This window comes from Micromys minutus, assembly GCF_963924665.1.
Source record: "Micromys minutus genome assembly, chromosome: 24".
Lineage (NCBI taxonomy): Eukaryota > Metazoa > Chordata > Mammalia > Rodentia > Muridae > Micromys > Micromys minutus.
In genome coordinates, this window is record NC_137959.1 from 35,261,846 (window position 1) to 35,282,801 (window position 20,956).

The window sequence follows — 20,956 nt, forward strand, 5'->3', positions numbered from 1 at the left end:
AACCATTTTTTTCCCTAATGTGCTCTCTAACCAAAGGTGTCTTATTTTTCTCCATTTGAAATGTTTTCTATATTCAGGATACTGATGATATCTATCCCTTCATCTTTAAATATGTTCTTTCAGCTGTTCTACACAATTCTAAACATTCCAACCACTGCGTAGCATCTTTAGAAACCATCGGTTCTTTTGTGTTTTGTGGTACTTGAGAACGGACTCAGGGTGTGGCACACACTAGGCAAGCAGCCTACCACTGAACTGCATGCCCAGGTCTCTTTCTGCTTTAATGTGGGACAGGGACTTCTTAACTGCGTTTCTTTGAGTTCCCTTTGTAGTCCAGCTTGGGCTTTGACCTTGGGCTTTGACCTTGAGATCTTTATACAGCATCCTTCCAAGTTCCTAGGATAGCAGGCACGTACCACTAAGCCCACAACCTTTCTTCATTTCAACATAGTTAAATCTACACATCTTTCTGCTCATGCTAAAGATAAAATTTTAAAATAACCCTTTTGAGCTTTAGGTTTTATTTTATAATTTCCACAATGTTTTCTTTTTCCCTGTTTCTACAATCTCTTACCTGTGTTGTGTTCTGATTTTTACTGAGCTTGCCAGACTTTCAGGGAGTTACTGAATACATGCTAAGCATATGTCTAGAGAATTGAGGTCTGTTTATTTACTTACTTTAAGACTGACTTTCCCACAGCTCAGGCTGGTTTGAACTCAGGATATAGCTGAGGATGACCTTGAACTCCTGATCATCTTACGCCTTCCAGCCGAGCACCAGGATTACAGGCACCCGCCACTGTGCATGGCTTAGATCCTTGTTTTGATGTTGTGTTTATTCGTTGTGTCTATTGATTTTGAGAACTGTCAGCTCTGTGCTCACTGGAATGTGGCATTTTCTCTCCTGGCAGATGACTGTGATGAGCCCCTGGTGTCTGCCTTGCCTCAGGCATCCTTCAGTAGTTCTTCTGAACTCTCCGGCAGTCACGGTCCTGGCTTCGCTAGGCTGAACCGAAGAGATGGTAAGTGCTCTCCCGAAACCCTTCGGCTTGCTTGGAATCTTGGGAAATCTCTGTTTTCTTAATCAAATAATTGCAGGTGGTATGCTGCGGAAGGAAGTGAATGTTGAAAGAGGCCAAAGGTGACAACACAAAGGTTCCTGGCTTCCATTCAGGAAAGGCAAAGAAAGACACCCCTATCTGAAATCTCTATATTACCATTTTTAACAACCAAAGAATTTAGTTTCTTCAATCTGGTAAAAAAAAAATATGTATTTTATAAAGTGAAAGTTTTTTTTTTTCTTTTGCAATGATTTGCAATCATTATGAATACAGAAATGATGGGAACTTAATTGCCTTCCTATTTCAAGTTGAAGAAGTCTGCAAGAAGTAATTTTAAAGCACACTACATACTTAAAAATAGTAATCCCCAGCCTGTGTAATTCTAGCTGTGGCTGACATGGTTTTCTCTGCTGTTGAGGGTCAAGGGCTTCCCAAAGCTTTTCTGCTCCTAGAGGAATACTCAGTTTCAGTTGTTCACCATCTCTTAGGTAGGTTGGGCTTGATGGCTTGTACGTGATTCCAGGAAAGGGAAGACAATTGAAGATAATTCACTTGCAGGAGATAAGAGAGTGAGCTGTATCAAACAACCCCGTACCCCAAACAACCTTGTGCTAAGCGTCAGAGTCACTGTGGTTACATTCTTTAATACACAGAGGTAAAAGACATCAACAGGAACATTGGAGGAACGCACCGACAAATGTGAAGCCATTTTAACAGACACACATACTCCCAGCAACTCATGTTTTCAAAAGCCATGTGTTATTTCCTATTCCACCATGTTGCAAAATCTGTTTCTTGCTATTAGTTTCTATTCTTGATGCTGTTGGTATTCTTGTTGCTTGAGTTTGAGCATACGGAACTTTGGACATGACAGTCAGTGTGTGTGTGTGTGTGTGTGTGTGTGTGTGTGTGCGCGAGTGTATGACAGAGAACAAGAGAGAGAGAGAGAGAGAGAGAGAGAGAGAGAGAGAGAGAGAGAGAGCTGGTATACATTATATATTACTCAGTTCCAATGGCTATAGAGACATTTGCATGACCCTTTGGCATGGCTTTGAGCTTTTTGACATGGTTCAAGTTTTATCTCATATTATTTGAGGTATGCACTTTGGTGTTTGTAAGAGTGAAGGTATCAATGGAGTAGAACATCAAGATCTTTGTATCCAGTGGGAGACATGGAGCCCTAGAATCTAACCTAAGAATCTAATCTAATCTAATCTAATCTAATCTAAGACATTCTAGACTTGTGTTTCTAAACCTGTGGTTTGAGAATCCTTTGAGAGCTGCATATCAGATATCTTGTATGTCTGATATTCACATTATTTATAACCATAGCAAAATTATAGTTATGAAGCAGCAATGAAAATAATTTCATGGTTGGGGGTCATCATATGGAAGCTGAGAATCACTCTTCTAGATCCTGAACCAAGTCCCTCTTAGCAGGGCTAGCATTCCTAGAACACTTTGACTTGAAAGCAAGGTCTCTACCATGTGCTTTTAAAAGTAAAGTAGAGATTAACATTTACTGCCCTTCACTTAAATCTTCAAAGCATTCACAGAATGGGGTCCACCAAAAGAAACAAAATTTAATTTATCTATGAAGCTTTACTTCATTTTTGAGGCCCAATAAATCACAGAATTATATTTTATTAATTGAATGCAATCATAGTTTTCATTAATTTATATACTCAACAGGAGTCTCCATCGGTGGGGCTCATTTTCATTCTTAATTTGTTTCTATGGCTCTTGCTGAAACACAATATCAAACTTCATGAATCTCATTTGCATGTTAATGAAACTAAGAAACAAAACAGGATCATTTTAATTATCTCTTGCTGGTTGTCAACCTACTTGATTACATTTTTCTTTTTTTTATTTAGATTTTCTTTTTTTCCCTCTATTAATTACATGAAGTGTTCATAAAGGAATGTCAGATTTTGAGTGATTTATTAAAGGCCATATATTACTTATTTTATTCAGATGTTCTTTCTAGAATGTATCTCAGGCTGGGAGAGGTGTGCAGCCAAGTCACTAGATCATGTATAAATAGATGAAGCCAAAAGTTTCTTTGACAGACAGAGAGGTTTTTTTTTTCTGAAGACTCAGAAGAACTGATTAGTTAGGGAATGAGAAACAATCTATGTGGTGCCCTGCTGTGGGTGAGAAATACCATAGATTTTGCTGAATAAGTGACTAGGATCCTGACAGGAGAGCCCAACCAGAAGTGTCTCCTCCAAAAGAATACACAGAAGTCCTTACATTGATACCCATGAATGTGATTTACTTCATCTGGTCATAGGGATTCATGAGGTGTGACCTTTCCAAACCAGTAGACTTGTGAATAAAGCCAAAGCAACAAACAGGCCATGAGTCCAATGATTGTACACAGCAAAAATAAAGTATTTCAACCCAGGGATGTAAATGCATTCACTGTGTTGCAGTACAGCAGATTGCTTCATGATTGAGTCTGTAAGATCAGAATATTTCCTGTTGCTAAAAGAATAATATGTGTTTATGCCTGTCCATTGTTCTTACCACAATGGAGTCTTTCCTATGCTAAATAAGCAACATTTTTCTTATCATGGTAGGATTTGTTGTTAAAGTCAAATATCTGTATGTAGAGAAATTATTTACATGGTGAACTGACAGAGGTGACTCCCCTTCTCTGTCTCTTCTGAGATGGATTATTCTATCGCCCTTTGCAGAATTGTCTGGCCATTCTTTCTGCCCTAAATCATTGTGCTTATCTTCATACAACTTACTGGTTTAAGTAAAGACCACCAAGTTCTATTTTCCAGGTATTTAGCACACATATCTTTACTTAAAATGATGGATCCCCTGAGATATTATCCAAGTAGCCGGTGCTTTTTGTTGTTAAAGATGTTGCATAGAATTCTTTACACTCATTTTATCCTGGAGTAATAATATTAATATATTTATTAGTCAATGCCTCAGATGGCAACTGATAAATTAGAAGTGAATTCGTGTAGAGTTGAATAATTTGAAGCCTAAGGGAAGGCAAGCCTCAGCACAGATGGCATGAGTCTGGAATGCACCTGAGGTGTCTGTGGCTAGAGATGAGGCTCATGAACTTCAGTGGCTGAGTTTGCACTCTTAGGGGAAGTTTGTAGCCATTAATGTAGAATAAAAGATATTGTAGAATTTTCTTCTGTACTAACTTCTTCCCCATCACTTCAGATTCTAGCATGCCAAGAAAGGCTTTGACATATGAAGCTGTGAGAATTTCACACCTTCAAACACATCTAAGCTCTACCACATGACATCTTAATTGGCTAAGGATAATTTTCTGCCCTGCATTCTAATTATCTTTAGTATGGGCCATTCCCCCTCCTCCTGTCTTTCCTTCTTTTTCCTTTCTTTCCTTCCTTTCCTCCCTCCTTCCCTCATCCATGTCTGTCTTCCAATCACTTTCCTCTTCTCCCTCTCTCTCCCCTCCCATTCCCTTCCCTTGGAATGCAGACTTACAGCTCAATTCTGAGAAACAAGCACTTAAATACATCCTTGAATGGTTGGGTCACAAGTTACCTTAGAGTCAGAGGGCACAAGCTTCCCAGATATCTGAACTACAGCTCTTCACCCTGTGTCTCTTGACTTTCTCCTGAGGATAATAGAATTTTAGGTGAAGAGCAACTATGATTAGACACTCTGAGACTGATTCAGTGTCCATGGGCTTAAATCACAACTACCTCTTACTCATTTAAAGATGGGAAAGATATTTAGTCTTTGTCCTTTAATCTCTTATAGGAGGAATAGGGTTAATAGTGTCACGGAATTCGTGAGATGACAGCATTGGCCTTGTTGAAAATGCTAGCATTGCAGAAGTGTGGCCAAATGGACTTCAGAAACATAGGCTGGAGCAATGTTAGACAGTTTTGAAGCAGATCTATCAATTAACCCCATTAAACAAACTTAACATGACCAAATATATGCACAAATGTACACGAAGTAATCTCAGGGAGTACAGATGTCCACATAAGTCTACTAGGAGGGAGCAACTTCCTGATTAATTATAAAGCAGTGTCAGAGAATCATATACTGTATGTTTTTTATGAGATTGAAGTAAAGATAGAACATTCTTGAATATGTGGTCAGTCAGCCAGCTTGGTGATGTGATGGCTTAATTTAGAATACTTTTGCTTTTTTTTTTTTTTTTTTTAAAGAAATTGAAATCAGTTTTATGAATTAAAAACAAAGTCCTTACAAAGAGATTCACACTTTGATAATGGTTTTCAGAATAAAGTTTAAGATCAATTTTATGGTCTGTGGTGGGTCACTTATGCTTATGGGTTATATTTTATACACTGGCCTTGAGAAGGTGAAATAAAAATGATCGAAGATTTACATCTTTTATATTTCTATATGCCCATATCCCTTATTCATTAAAGCAAAGGAAAAATTTGCTACCCGTGTGTGTGTGTGTGTGTGTGTGTGTGTGTGTGTGTGTGTGTGTACTTCTATTCTTGTATCAGCTCACTTGAACACCAGAGATGACTGTCTTGTGACCATTTGGTTTCCTGCACACTTCCTATGTTGTCCTTTTTTCCGGGTCTCCTCCTGTAAGGACATCCTCCCCTCTCCCCATCCTGGTTCCACTTTTTCCCCTTTTCCTCCAATGTCCTTGTCTGCCTAGAGGCACACATTCTCTAGCTCTAAATCAACCCCATAATTCCATCTGAACAGATGTGTCAAGTCGCCAATTGTAAGTAATTTATGGTGATACAAAGCTATGGCTTGGGAATCCAGAACACCAAGCCACAGTAGTAAATCCTGGCTGGCCTTGGGGAATGACATGAGTTTTCTCTTTCCACCTGTGAATGTATGAGATTGGATTTGAAGGTCTTCGTATTCTAGAACAATGTGCACGTGTATTTTTGGGGTGTGTGGGTCCATTTGTTTGTGTATGTGTACACGTGTGTGCACGTGTATGCACCTAGTGTGGAGGCCAGAGGCCAATATCGGAAATCTTTCTCAGTCAGTTTCCAACTTATTTTTCTGAGAGAATGTCTCCACTGTGATCTGGAGCTAGCAGATTTGGCAAGGCTGGTTGTTCAACAAACCAAGACATCCTCCAGTCTCTGTCTTCTAGCCCTGGGATTAGAGATATGTGCTACTGCACTGGAGTTTTACTTAAGTTCTGAGGATCCTAACTCAAGTCTGCATGCATGGGAGTAAGCACTTTAGGAACAGAGCCATTTATTTCCGCAGCCTCAAGTGTACTTTTTGGGCAATGCATGTTTTTGAAAGTGTGAGACCAAAGAGAACAGATTTGTTATCTCTTGAGGGCATTGCTTCTAACTTTCTATTAGTTGCCTTCTAAGGCACTTCCTGGATGCAAGCACACACACCATCTCCCCATCTTCCCATAGTTATGTGGGTACTAACCACATGATGAGTACCCCACTCTGCACTCTCATCTACATCTGAAGACTTCATGTCTAACTGCTGTCACGTTGATGACTAGGGCCTCATGACATGGATTTACTTGTATTTCGAGAAGCTAGTGAACCAAACAGAAATAGCAAACAGCTTGATCTATTTGAGAAAAACTCAGTGAGTTCTCCTTTATGGCAGCATTCCTGGAGAGACAGGAAATGCAGTCTAGAGTCTCAGCCACTTTTCATACAAAATAATAAAGAATTAAATACATGAAGGAGCAGTAAAAAAAATCTATAATATAAGTAGAAATGCAGATTGTAGGGGGCCTATTGTTATGGTACCTCTGTCTAGCTATTTGATATACAAGTTAGGAAAATTTTATTGAAGTTAAAAGGGATTGACATAGAAAAATGAATAAATGTAGCAAAATAGGCAAATGTAATTTATATTTATATAGTGTCTCCCACAACTGGAGGACACCCATTCTTATCAAGCATATTTAGGCTATTTACCTAAATGTACTATAAAGAATAGTGTTTTAATAAATCTCAAAGGGTTGAAATCATGGAGAGTAAGTGTTTGGCTACAGTGGAATTAGCAGGAAATCATTAATTAAAAAATACTTAAAAATACAGGAAGGTGTGGAATTTAATTACTGCACTCCTCCAACATAATCTCAGTAGAGATTAGCAGTCATTCTTGCTCACTATAAGTCTGTGAGGTGCTACTTAGACAAAAACTGACATCCTTAGTTGCAAATATCACAGAAGAAAAAAGGCCAACTATGAAGAATTCATCCAAGTAGCCTTGTGAAGAAGTTAAAACAAAAACATCTAATATTAAATCAAAAGTTGTAAAAGAGGAGATGCTGGAGAGACAGCCCAGGGGCAAGGAACACCTTCTACCCTTCTAGAGAACCTGAGTTTGGTTCTCAGCACCCACAGTTGGTAGCTCACGACCACTCATGACTCCAGCTCCAGGAAATCCAGTGCCCTCTATTGGCCTCCTCATACAGTCACACACAAACAAAAACTAAAATAAGACTGAGAAGTTTAGAAAATATCGTCTTAGGAAATTGCAATAAAAAAATTACAGAAGAAGAACTCCCCTGTCTCTGGTAGAGAATGGACCCATAATTAAAATGTTCCAACAAAGAGAACACCAGGCTAACGAGTGTTCGAATGGGAATCCTTCCAAACGCATTGAAGACAGATCTGACATTCCCTCTCAGAGAAAGGAAAAACAGTCAAAAATCCTCCTAACTCATTCTGCGAGGCCGGCATAACCTTGGTACCCAGTCCTGTCAAGGACAAGCAAGAAAGGAAAATTAAAAACTACTCTTGCTCATGAATATAAATGCGAACTATTCTAAACAAAATATTAGCGCACACGTGTGAAGGGACCCAGCCTCAGCCTCAGAATTAGAATGTCCTCTGAGTGCCTGGTGGGTCGAAAAGCTAAAGAAACAGTTGACAGAAGCAGTGGCTCTGGCTTTGTGTGGACAATGGGACTGTCTTTTGTCTGAGAGGAGGGGAGCACAGAGCAGGGGGGGGTCTCACTCACTTCTATTAAAGACAGTTAAATTTAAAGATACGCTTTGGTGTATTCGAATCTCCATGTCTGTCCATCTCCTGTGCTGTACTGCTTTCTCCAGCAAATGTTGCAGTGGTCAAGTCCAGCATCCCATGGATGTAAGAGGGGCTTGTCTAGGCTGGACAAGAGGCTGCAGCTTCTTGCTCATGACTTTCTAGATGGTGAGGGATTCTGCTTCCCTGAGAATCTGCTGGCACGACAGATTGTATTGGTCCTGTAGGAAGGGTGTTGTCTGCCCACCAGGAAGGGTGTAGATAACCACCAGAGGATGCGAATGGATGGGACAGTGAGAGTTAGGATGGAATTGCATCCACTGAGGCTGTTCAGAAGGGCGGGTGGGACTGAGTAGCAGGGATCTGTACTTTTGTCCCAGTTGAAAGCTCAGCTTGGTTTATGTTTCTCTTACTTTACCTTCTACCATTTGAATTTGTTCTATGGATGGCTTAATTCAAACTTGTGTCTTCACATCATACCTCTTATGGTTCAACAAAATAGCCCAACATAGGGGCTACAGAGATGGCTGAGCAGTTAAAAACACCTAGTACTCTTATAGAGGATTTGGGATCAGTTCCCAGAACCCAGAGTGGGTGACTCACAGCTGCATGCAATCCTGGCACCAGGGTATCCAACATTCTCTTCTGGATCCCATGAACCCACCACATACGTGCACAAACCCACACATAGACATATATGAGTACACACAATTAAAATTAAATAAATAGGACATTGTATTTACTCCTGTTCAGAAGAAGTAAATCAATAGTAATTTATCCCACATCAAAGGACTGAAGTACAAATCGTGCCCTCTTAAGTGTAAGACATATTTAAGCAACTTATGTCTAGTAGCCGGTTATTATAGGAAGAATTTTACAGTGGAGAAAACTGAAGAACAAACTCATGCAGGTGACCAAGTCTAACACCGTTGTCCTAAGCTACAATGATGAAATGCAGTTCTGATTTGATGTGATGAAGATACAACTTTTTGTCACTATGGTTTATCCCTGGAAAAACTTTTCTGAAAATTGTTATGCAGACCTGAAGTGGAGATCTTTCTACCTGGACAGTTATCCTAAAAGCTCTCAAGGAATAACCCCAAAGAATAAAGCCTGAAAACTGTTCTGACCACATAAACCTAGGGAAACAAAGGGACCAACATGCAACAGGAATACCCCAGTGTGGAATAGAAAAGAGGGACATTAGGTATAAACTAAAGATTAAAGAAAACATCAAAGGAACTGTATTTAGTTAATATCAATCATTATCATAATAATGATACCAACAATAATACATCAATACTGGGTCACTATTTGACACATACCTTACACATCTTAAGATGTTAATAAAAAAGACATCTGTATATAAAAAGCCATATTGAGAATTCCCCTATAAGCCTTGTGGAAAGCCAAGATAGCATTCTCCATCACAAGATGGCGCTGACTTCCGTTGTGGCAGCCTGGCCCCTCCCTGTAAACAAACTGTGTGCACATGTGCAAGAGTGTGTTGGAGCCAAGTCTTTGCCCACCCCGGGACGTGCCAGTGAGATCACGAGTAAGCCACCGATTAGGCGTGGACACGCAGCCTTGGGGACTATATAGGGGACAGCTCGTGGGGCCTTGTGATCTTCCTCTTCGAAATGCAATAAACGTTTTGCTACAGAAGGATCCTGGTGTTCCCTGTGCATTCTTGCTGGCAAGACGGTAGCGCGGGACAAAGCTTCAGCTTTTCTGGACTTCTGCAATCATATTAAGATAAATAACCATTTAAAATATGTTCTAATTCTTTGGCTTTATCAATGAAGAGAATACAGCAAGAAGGTGTGTGTAAGGTAGAAACAGATTTAAGGTTGGTACAAGGGAATGAAAAATACAGTAATATAACTGGATATGGAATTAGTACCATTTTGTAGTCAGTAAGATTGGGATGTAGGCATCCAGAATGAAGGATGCTTTTAAAATTCATGTCAGAGACTCAGTAAAAGAGCTTCTTTAGTTTGTTTCCCAATGTGTGCTGGCTGGTTTTGTGTCAACTTGACACAAGCTGGAGTTATCACAGAGGAAGGAGCCTCAGTTGGGGAAATGCCTCCATGAGATCCAGCTGTAAGGCATTTTCTCAACTAGTGATCAAGGGGGAGGGCCCAGTCCACTGTGGGTGGTACCATCCCTGGGCTGGTAGACCTAGGTTCTGTAAGAAAGCAGGCTGAGCAAGCCAGGGGAAGCAAGCCAGTAAGTGATATCCCTTCATGGCCTCTGCATCAGCTCTTGCTTCCTGACCCGCTTGGGTTCCAGTGCTGACTTTCTTTGGTGATGAACAGCAATGTGGAAGTGTAGGCTGAATAAACCCTTTCCTCCACAGCTTGCTTCTTGGTCATGATGTTTTGTGAAGGAACAGAAACCCTGACTAAGACACAATGAATAGTGTTGTAAAAGTAGCATTTGTATTTGTACAGAAATGACAGCTTTCATTAGGACACTCTCTCTCTGTTCTGCAGTGTTGAGAACTGAACCCAGGGCTTCAGGAATGGTAGGCACATGCTCCACCGCCAAGCTTCAGTCCTGCACTTATCACATTTGCATAGATGCATGCATGCAGTGCACTTTGACTATGTGCACCTCCACTCCCCATTGTCTCCGTTCCTGCCTGTTCTCAACCGGTGGGCTGCAACCCCTTTGAGGGTTGGATGACCCTTTCATAGATGTCACATACCAGATATTCTATATATCAGATATTTAAATTATGAGTTACAACTAGTAAAATTACAGTTATGATGTATTAATAAAAATAATTTTATGGTTCAGGGGTTATCACAATCGATGAACTGTATTAAGGACTGCAGAATTAGGAAAGTTGAGAACCACTGTCCTAAATAGTCCTACAACTGATTCGACTTGTTTCCTTTTAACAGTAAGATTCTGTGTATGAATAAAACATGGGATATTTATCTTTCTAAATCTGTCCTGTTTCGGTCAATACGTCATCCTCAAGTTCTATCTATTTTCCCGTAAAGGTCATCTTTCACAAATTAATATTACTTCATTCTATGGACATTTACCCTTCTTTTCTTTACCCTTTTATTGCCAATGGGCATCAAGGCTGGTTTCACCTGAGTTGGCTTTCGTGAATAGTGCTACAAAGCATGAGTGTGTGGCTGTCTCTGTGTTAGACTCCTTTGGATACATATACAGGAAATGTATGGCTAGGATGCTACTTCTTTTCCAAATAGTTGCCATGACCTTAAGGTGATTTGATTTCTAATTCAGGTCATTTTGGTAGAACTGTAACTGGCAATGTCATTTGAGTCTTTCTGCAGGAAAAATAAGATTTGTGCACCTGCCTAAGACTTTCAGCCCAACTGTCATTGCTTGCGTGGGTGTTTAGAATATGCTAAACACGGCTAAGATTCTGCAATGGCTACAGCTATTCTGTGTTGCTTTCAAGATAAAAGAAATAAAAAGTAGCAAAACTTCAAAGTTAAAGAGCAAGAGAATGTATTAGCATCTGCTCTCTGACCCATCTCTGCTTCATTTGCATGCTGTGCCTTACATTTCTCAGAGTGGATCTTCTGCTGTGTATTCGATGGCATTAATGCTGATTAGAACAATCACACAGGGAGCATGGTGATGCAGAAAACCATCAATGAAATAAAAACGCAAGAATTGGATATTTGGAGCAAAGCCATACATATAACCATTGTATATGTGTGTGTATTGTGCAATTTGAGCACAAGTTAAAATAAAACATACGTGAGAGGAACAATGTGGGTGGTTGAGCTTTGTGGTTTTACACGGTGCTTACAAACAGGGATGGCTGAATCTGTAAAAGTTGCACACTATTAGACAAGTTAACTGGTCCGCTGTAAAACTATGAAAAATTGAGATAAAAATTCATGTAACATGAAATGAATCATGGTAAAATGTTAATTTTATGTTTATGTCATGTCAGTTCTGGGGCACTGAAGACCAATCACAATGTTGTATAATCACACCATTTATCACTAATAGGTTCCAGAAAGAAACTTTTTTTGTAGATTTTTAAAAATGAGTCCCACCCATATTTGTGTATCTATGTGTGTATGTGTGTGAGATTGTATGTGTGTGTGTGTATATATATGTATGAGATTGTGTATGTGTATATGTATGTGAGATTGTTTATGTATGAGTGTGTGTGAGATTGTATATGTGTGTGAGTGTGTATGTGTGTGAGATTGTATTTGTGTGTGTGTGTGTGTGTGAGATTGTGTGTGTGTGAGTATGTGTGTGTATGAACTCTAAGATTACAGGCACTGCATGTGGGCTGTAGGGATTTCAACTCAGGTCTACACACTTGCCCAGCAAGTGATTTATAGACTAAGCTATCTCCCAAGCCCCTAAAATATTTATAATTGAGATTTTTGTGGTGTAATTTTCTTCTTTATTTTTGTTTCTGAATTTTTTCTTGTGGTTACATTTTCAAATTAAAACTATTCTTTAACCTTTATAATTTATAATATTTCTTAGCTTCCGTGTAATATATGATACGCTCTCTAACATGCCAGCCTTTCTTCTTGGTATCATTTCCAGGACTTATATATTTATTGATTGTGTACCCTAATATAGATTTGGTTAATTTTGTGCATTTTTATTTATTTAAAAATCTAGATTTTATTTATTTATTCACCTACCTCTCTCCCAGTGCCCACGCTGTAGCATGAATGAGAAGTTTAGAGGTTGAATTGGGGAGTTGATTCTCTCCTCCCTCCGAGTGGTACCTGTAGTTCAAACTCAGGTTTGGAAGGAAGCACCGTTAACTGCTGGAGTATCTCCTTGTCCTTCCTTTCTCTTTTAAATCCTGAAGGAAAGGGGGCTTATAAGCCCCGAATACAGTGATACATTCATGAATACAGTGATACATTCATGAATACAGTGATACATTCGTCTGTGCTTAATTACGTATTTGCCTTATTATGTTCTTTGTTCCTTCATTTAACTTTGCTTTACTGTTTATTCCCCTTTCTCTCCACAGATGGGATTTGTTTTTGTTGGACAAGCCTATTAACAAAATCTACATTTTTTTTTTAAAAAAATAATTGAGACTGTCATGATTTATCCTCCATTTAAAAGGACAATTTGGCCAAACATAGATATTTTGGCTGACTTTCTCTTTCCCTTGCACCATTTCAAATTTGTCATCCTATGCGTTGTTGGCCATTAGAGTTTCTGTTTAGAAATTATCTGTGCCTATCGAGGGTCCCTCACATGTGACAGATCTCCTGTCTTTGCTTTTAATATTCTTTCTGCTCCCCAGCTTTGAGTAGCTTGATTGTAATATGTGTCAGTCCGGAGCGTTTCGTGTTCATCCTGCCTGGTGCTTCTTGAGTTTCTTGAGCCTACCCACTGACGTCATCTATGAAATAGGAAACAGGTCTTGGTCATTATTTCTTTAATTACCCTTTCCTTTCCCTTACCTCCTTCTGCCTGCTCTCACACAAGCTTAAGCTTGATGGTGCCTCATAGATCTCTCAGGCTTCCTTCTTTATTTCCTTTCCGTTACTCGGGTTTCAAGGCACTAATTGACTTATCTTCAGAGTTACACCTCTGTGTGTTCAAATCGACTCCAGACCCCTCAACTGAATTCAGTTGTGCCTTAAATTTTTTATTTTATTTGTAAAAGTGTGTGTGTGTGTGTGTGTGTGTGTGTGTGTATGTGTGTGTGTGTGTATGTGTGTGTGTGTGTGTGTGTATGTGTGTGTGTGTGTGTATGTGTGTATGTGTGTGTGTGTGTATGTGTGTATGTGTGTGTGTGTGTGTGTATGTGTGTGTGTGTGTGTGTGTGTGTGTGTGTGTGTGTATGTGTGTGAAGATGCCCACAGTGGCCAGAGATGCAGGATCCCCTTGGAACTGGAATTAAAGGCAGCTCCAAGCTGCTCAATGTGGATGTTAGGAACTGGACTCTGGTCGTCTGTAAGACAGTAAACACTCTTAACCAATGAGCAGTCTCTCAGTTTCCCCATTTCTGACTGCGCAGCTGTTTGTTTGTATTTTCCATGAGCTGAGTTAGCATTTGCTATTTTTCTTCACTCTTCATTCCTGAGTTCCTTTTGGTCTTTGACTATAACTGATTTTAAGCTGTAACAGGGTAGGCTTCTGTTGGCTTCCTCGGGGACAGTTTCTCTTAGTTTCTCCTACTGCTCTGTTGTGTTAGTTACTTTTGTGTACCAACGGGCAGAAACACCTGAAAGCACAAACTGAAGGGAAAAGCTGTATTTTGGCTCATGGTTGCAGACCATGGTCACGTGGCTGCATGCATTTTCGTGGAACTGATGGCAGTAGAAATGTGGTCCGGGGAGATTCTTTACCTCAGGACAGGCAGAAAGTGGAGGATGGTGAAGGGTCTAAGGACTGGGCATAACCTCCAAAGGACACCTCCAGTGCCACCAGCTGTTAACACAGCAATTTACAAACAGGTGAGCCCATGAGAGATACATTAAAATACTGCAAAAAGCTATGTATTGTTTCCTTGTATGCCTCATATTTTAGGGACCCGGGTTAAAACAGCACTTTAGCATTATATTAACTCTAGAATCAGACGACTCCCAAGCTCATGGAGTTTGCCCTTTGCTTTACTTTTTACTTGGAGCTTGTCTCCTCCCCCTCTTTTCTATCTGTCTCTGTCTCTCTGTCTCTCTGTCTCTCTGTCTGTCTGTCTGTCTCTGCCTCTTTCCCTCTGCACTCTTCATGTACCACAGGGTTTACCCATAAAACCCAGATGTCTCTAAATCCATCATCCTCCTGCCTCAGCTTCCCAAGTGCTGGGTTCACAGACTGACACTTGCCTCTTCTGTTTTCTGTTTTCTTTGGTGGGTAATGTCTTTGAGGTCCGTATACTTTGAGGTTGACATCAGCCAGTGTTTTGACAGACTTCTTCAAGTATTTGGGGGAAACAAAATTGAAATGTGACAAAATAAAGTCCTTTCCCAGTCTTTGCACACTGGCTCTGTGCTGGGTCAGTCCCTTATCATGCATTTTCTATTCACAGACATAATCCTCCAAATTGTGTTTAGCTTAATCCTCCAAATGATGTCTCATGAAAGAGTAGAGTATATGAGCCAAAGCTTTCAACTCTTTTCAAATAAAACTCTTATAGTGCAATTGTATTTTTTTTTTCTGGATAAAGCCACCATTAAAAGAACCTCAGCAACATTATGATTTTTTCCATAAAAGAGAAGAAAAATATACATTTTATTGCAAATCCTTCAAAAATGGAATGTGCGCACCATTTGCAAAATTTTTCTATGAGAAGACATTGTCAACAATCATGCATTTTAGTAGCACTTTTTTTGTGTGGAAAAATCAATGCTGTGTAAATGTTAGCAGCCTCCTGGGTAGCCAGTGTAAGCACAACTTTGCTTTCTGAGATTTAATATTGCTTCCGTCCGCATGATGGCTAAACAGGAATTGACCTCTTATCTGGCAGGCCTTCATGACCCACGCCAAGAGAAAACCCCTCTTTCTTTTCTTCTGTACTAAAGTTTTTGATATGGTGCATTGTGATCTTGAATAAGGCAGTAGCTGGTAGATTCTAGTATCTTTGGTTACTACTGGCAGACAGTTATATATTTCTGTGGTCCAGTCTTATCAAATTGGCCAGTGAGGGACACTGAGTGGATTTTATTTTATGTGTCACATAAAGTGGCTGGTAGAATCTGCATTTCTGTATCAAGTTGTGGCTAATACTGGAAAAGGTGAGCAAACACATTTCTATAATGCAAGATGCTAGAAGACTGAATGATTCTCTCAGTGGCTCCTTCTGCGTGTGCGGGAATGTGTGTGCAATAGGCATATCTATCATCTATCTATCTATCTATCTATCTATCTATCTATCTATCTATCTATCAATCTATCAATCTATCTCTTGTTTGCCTTTTATTCTTCACCTATCTCACGTATTACGAGTCACCTCATGTTTAAAGTGAATATAGGTTATCACATAGCTTGGCCACAAGGTTTAGCAGAATACCTTTTAAGCCTAAACTATGAAAGAGTTGACAAGGGATAAAAGAGGCTAAAGGAATCTCTGTCTTTCTTTTTCTATATCTCATTTTCTTTTATCACTGCTGTGTAAAGCACCTGGTGAAAGCAACTTCAGGAAGGAAGGGTCTATTTTGGCTCACAGTATGAAGGTGCAGCCCATCATAGCAGGAAAAGCATGGCAGTAGGAGCAGTGTGAGGCAGCTGACCAGTGTATCCACAGTGGGGAAAAGGAGAGCTAGAGTGAGAGCAAGAGGGTAAGGGGAAGGGAGAAGGACATGGGAGGGGGAGAGACAGAAAGACATACACACACTGAGGGGGGGGAGGGAGAGAGATCATACACTCAAGTATTCTGCTATCCCTGCTTTATTCAATTTGGACAGTAGTCTATAGATGATGTCACTGGCAGTCGGTTGAGTCTTTCCCCCTCAATTAGTTCAATGTTGAAACTCCCTCCAAGACACACCCAAAAGGTTTATCTCCTAGGTGACTTTAGACCTTGTCAGGTTTAAATAGCATATTAACCTATTAATAATATTAACAATATTGTCCTACTTTACTGAGGTGGAGATAGAAGAAAAGTTTGGAATGGAAAGGATAGGGTAGGTCATGAGCAAACAAGAATGAAAACTAACTTGCCTTTCTTCGTTGTTTCAAACCAAGTTTATTGTAGAGCATTTCATGGAGCCCTTTCTTCATCTTTAGAAGCTTAGATGTGAACAAGGTATTTACAATGATGCTGGAAAAGGAGTCTGCTAGTCTCAAGAAAAAAAAAAAAACCCTATATTATCTGCTACTGAATTACGTAGATTGTCATGTAGAGAGGAACACACATCAACTCTAGATGTGAAGTGGGGATGTGTTGGAGCTACCTATAGCAGTAGATGTGAGTCGTAGGATCAGGATGTATACTAGGGACAGATAAAGAGCTAGAAATACATCAGGGAAGAACAGAGGTGTTATAAGCTGAGGCCCAGCTGTGGAAAAATTCTTATACCTGGGATGCATGTAAGGTATCAGAATGTCACAATCAAATATATATCCTGCCCATGTTCTTCTAGTTAATACAGGGAAGAATGGGAGATACCTGACTATTGTGGTCATCTACTGCCCAGGCAGCTGACCAGTCCCTTGTCCAGTATTCCCAGAAGTCACCAGGTTCAATGGGAAGGAAAATAAATCCATGCAGACATTTTGAAGCTGAAGGTGACAGAGGTATAATTCTTAATTGATTGAGTCATCCATGAGCTGGACCGGGTTCCTCCGAAATGATTAGATTGATTTTCTACATGAGACAGAATAAGAGCACAAGATAGAAAATTAGATTGAGTTGGGGGGGGGAAATGCATTTTTCACACTCGAGGCTGTGACAGAGAATCTCATAACTGTAATATGATTCTAGCTGCTTGGCTTAAGTAGCTTATCTCAGAGATATGGCTAGTAACCTGCTGATGTGTGAGGGCCTACTGTGAGCATCTTTTCCCATCTCAGCTTTCCCAAATAGATAGCACAGAGTCCGGTGTGGAGGGAGTGTTGACGCCACAGGAATTGACACATATTATCAAGCACAACCTTCCTTTCCAGAGAACAGGCTATTAAACATTTCTCAGCATGCCACCACACCGGACTTTCCACTCATGGGCCAAAGTGAAATGATGTTGTGGAAAAGCTATTAGGATTTCCTTCAAAAAATCAGACTGATATAAAAGTAAGAACCAAGTGTGATCTGTTTGTCATATTTCAGTATGCCTCTTGCTTATGGAAAAATAAACCCTAGTAAGTTTTATCTGACACATTCGTGAGACACATTCAGGCTCTTTAATGTGGCACATGCATGTTGTTTCTGGGACACACACACAAAACAGGTACATGTGCACAGGGGTCAAGTGTTTAGATCTCAATTTTGAGGTTACACGCTGGTTTATTTGTTTGATATTTATATTAAGGGTTAGGGTATTTCCCCATTCTGCATTGTTCTTTGCTGAAAACATACAGAAATGCTAAAAAAAAAAAAAAAAGTCAAATGTGTGTGTGTCTGTCTCTCTGTCTTTGTCTCTCTGTCTTTGTCTCTCTCTCTGTCTCTCTGTATCTCTGTCTCTCTCTCTGTCTCCCTCCCCCCCCCCGTATGTGTGTGTTTGTACAAATGCATATGCATGTTTGTCCATCTGTACGCCAAAGGAAATTTTGGCTCTTGTCCCTTTTGTTTTTATAGAAATAATAATAATCATAATATTTATTTATTTAACTTCTACAGTATTACAAGCCTTTACTTGTACATTTTCCCCCTCTTCTCATTAGATGAAGAAAAATAATGTCAAAACAGAGCCTGCCTGCGTCCTGATAATTCCAGGTTATGAAAAGTGAAATAATAAGCCACCATCATCCATTCGTCTGTCTTTCTTCAGCATTCTCCCTGAACCTAGGATCCCCCCAGCTGACTCCTTTATACTACGAGAGATTTGTTTTTCTATCCCCAAAATTATATTCCCATTCTTACCCATCCTATATATGAGCTCTTCCAGTCTCCTTTGCAGAACACCTTCCATTTTCTACATGTAACGATTTCACAGCAGCTTTAATTTATGTGTTAATTTATTTTTGGAGTGTCCAAGCCCGGTGTACACAGTGCTAAGGTAGCACTCACCACTGAGACATATTATCACACCGTGATCATTGAACATTTGATCTTATCTTGATTGTTTGACCATTCACTGTAACATGCTCCCTCAAGGGGCCAATTCACTGTCTACCCAGTATAGATTATTATTTCATAAGGGAAATGTATTCAAGTTCAATATAGTTGACATTAAAAGAGTATCAGATGACACATGTTTATCTATATGCATATCCTATCCTGTAATGTATATGTGTGTGCATGCAGTACTTATGTATTCATTTATATATGTACATGTAAACATGGGTATAAATGTGGGTGTCTATGTTGCTGTTCTTTGCTGTGAAGAGACACCACAGCCAAGGCAACTCTTATAAAATTAAACATTCAACTGGCACTGGATTACAGTCTCAGAGGTTTAGTTCATTATCATCATAATGGGACGCATGGCAGCTGGCATGGTAAGCTTGGTGCTGGAGAAGTAGTTGAGAATTACATCCTGATTGGCAGGCAGCAGGAAGGGGGAGAGTTACAGGCTCAAAGCCCACCTCCAACGACACACTTCCTCTACCAAGGCCATACCTCCTAATCCTTCTAATTCTCTCAAAGAGTTCTCAAAGAGTTCCACTTCCTGGCAACTAAACATTCAATTACATGAGGCAACGGGGACCACTTTTATTAGACCATTACAGTGTGAAAAGCCTGGAAAAACTAGAAAAGAGACCAAGAGGGTATAAAAATAAATACTGAGAAGTGGATATAAAATTACCAGTGTGATATGAAGGAAGAAAAGAGGCAAGGGCCAGGATACATGGGGAAATAGAGGAACTATGTAGGATGAGTTGAGAGTCTTCTAAAAACCATCTTGTTCTTAGGAGACTGTCATTCTCACTTGCCCAGAACTTATCAAATAGGCTAACCTGATTTACCAGTAAGTTCCAGGACTCTGTTTCTACCCATACACACTTATCACAGGGAATATGCATGCTACTGGACTTGAATGATTTTACATAGGTTTTGGTAATTGAACTTTTGTTTTGTACTTAGAAGGCAAGAATTGTACTAACTGAGCCATTTCCCTGGCTACAGAATGTATTCTTTTAAGTGATATGTATAGTGTGTGTGTGTGTGTGTGTGTGTGTGTGTGTGTGTGTGTGGGCACACACACATACAAACACATCTATTTCTGTCTACCTGTCTGTTTATCTATCTGTCTATCTATCTGTCTACTTATCTGTTTATCTATCTGTCTGTCTACCTGTCTGTTTATCTATCTGTCTGTCTGTCTGTCTGCCTATCTATCTATGAATTAAGATTTGTTTTGAATTTTTATCTAATAATTATCCAGAGTCAAAAGTTAAACTAATTTACCTTGGGAACCACTTAGACATATTAATTTGTCTACCCTCAAATTTATATATCAATTTATATACCCTGGAATGGCTGGGCTAAAATATTGTGGATACTATCTTCCTTTAAAAGAGTATGTCACAATTACAGACCTTATTGTGACCAGAAATTACTGCTTTTTCTGAACTTCTAAATTACGTTGTGCCCCCCCTATGCCTCCTTTCTCTCTCTATCCCCATAATTGGCAACACACATGGTAGTTGGACACTGGAAGTTTGAGAGTTAGCAGTCTTGATCTTTGAACAAAGAACGTTCTACAGTCTTTCCTTTCCTGCTTTAATGAGCACTGCCCCCCCCATGCCCCTCAATCCCTTCAGTCCAATTACTGCCATGGTGAAAAATGTGCCTAGTGTTGGTCTGCCTCATGTCCGTTCCTCTGCTTCACACACACTAGCTTTGTATTTCAGCCTTTCTAAGTCTGGCCCGAGAACCAAAATGCAAGGATTCTTTTTCCCCTGCTTTTCAGACTACAAGGTTTTTAATCTTATTTCTTCAAGTGCTTGCATTATTTCAGTCTAAGACGACACATTACCTCCAGATAGGTCTCATTGATGCTGTTTGTTTGTTTATACTGGATAGTTTGATGTCAACTTGATACAAACTAAAGTTATTTGATAGGAGGGACTCTCAAGGCTTCCATAAGATTGCCCTGTAGGCAACCCTGTACAGTATTTTTTTTTTTTCATTCGTGATTGACAAGGGAAGCCTCATGACATTGTGGGTAGTGATACCTTTGGGCAGGTGGTCCTGGGTTCGATAAGAAAGCAGGCTGAAAAAGTCACAATGAACAAGCCAATAAGAAACCCTCTGTGGCCTAGCATTAGCTCTTTCCTCCAGATTCTGGCCCTGTCTAAGTTCTGTTCTTACTTCCTTCACTGACA

At 39.8% G+C, this 20,956-nt stretch overlaps 1 protein-coding gene across 5 annotated transcripts in view; it reads left to right on the top strand.

Annotated features, from left to right (window-relative positions):
• The window catches only part of CNTNAP4 (contactin associated protein family member 4), a gene marked incomplete at both ends in the record, with an annotated part of 284,081 nt that overhangs the window by 43,480 nt on the left and 219,645 nt on the right, over positions 1-20,956 (top strand). For all 5 annotated transcript variants that reach the window (XM_080936900.1, XM_080936904.1, XM_080936903.1 and 2 more), the window contains one exon: positions 912-1,022. In XM_080936900.1, coding sequence (XP_080793026.1) covers positions 912-1,022 — 111 coding nt within the window. The remainder of the gene's footprint in view (positions 1-911; positions 1,023-20,956) is intronic.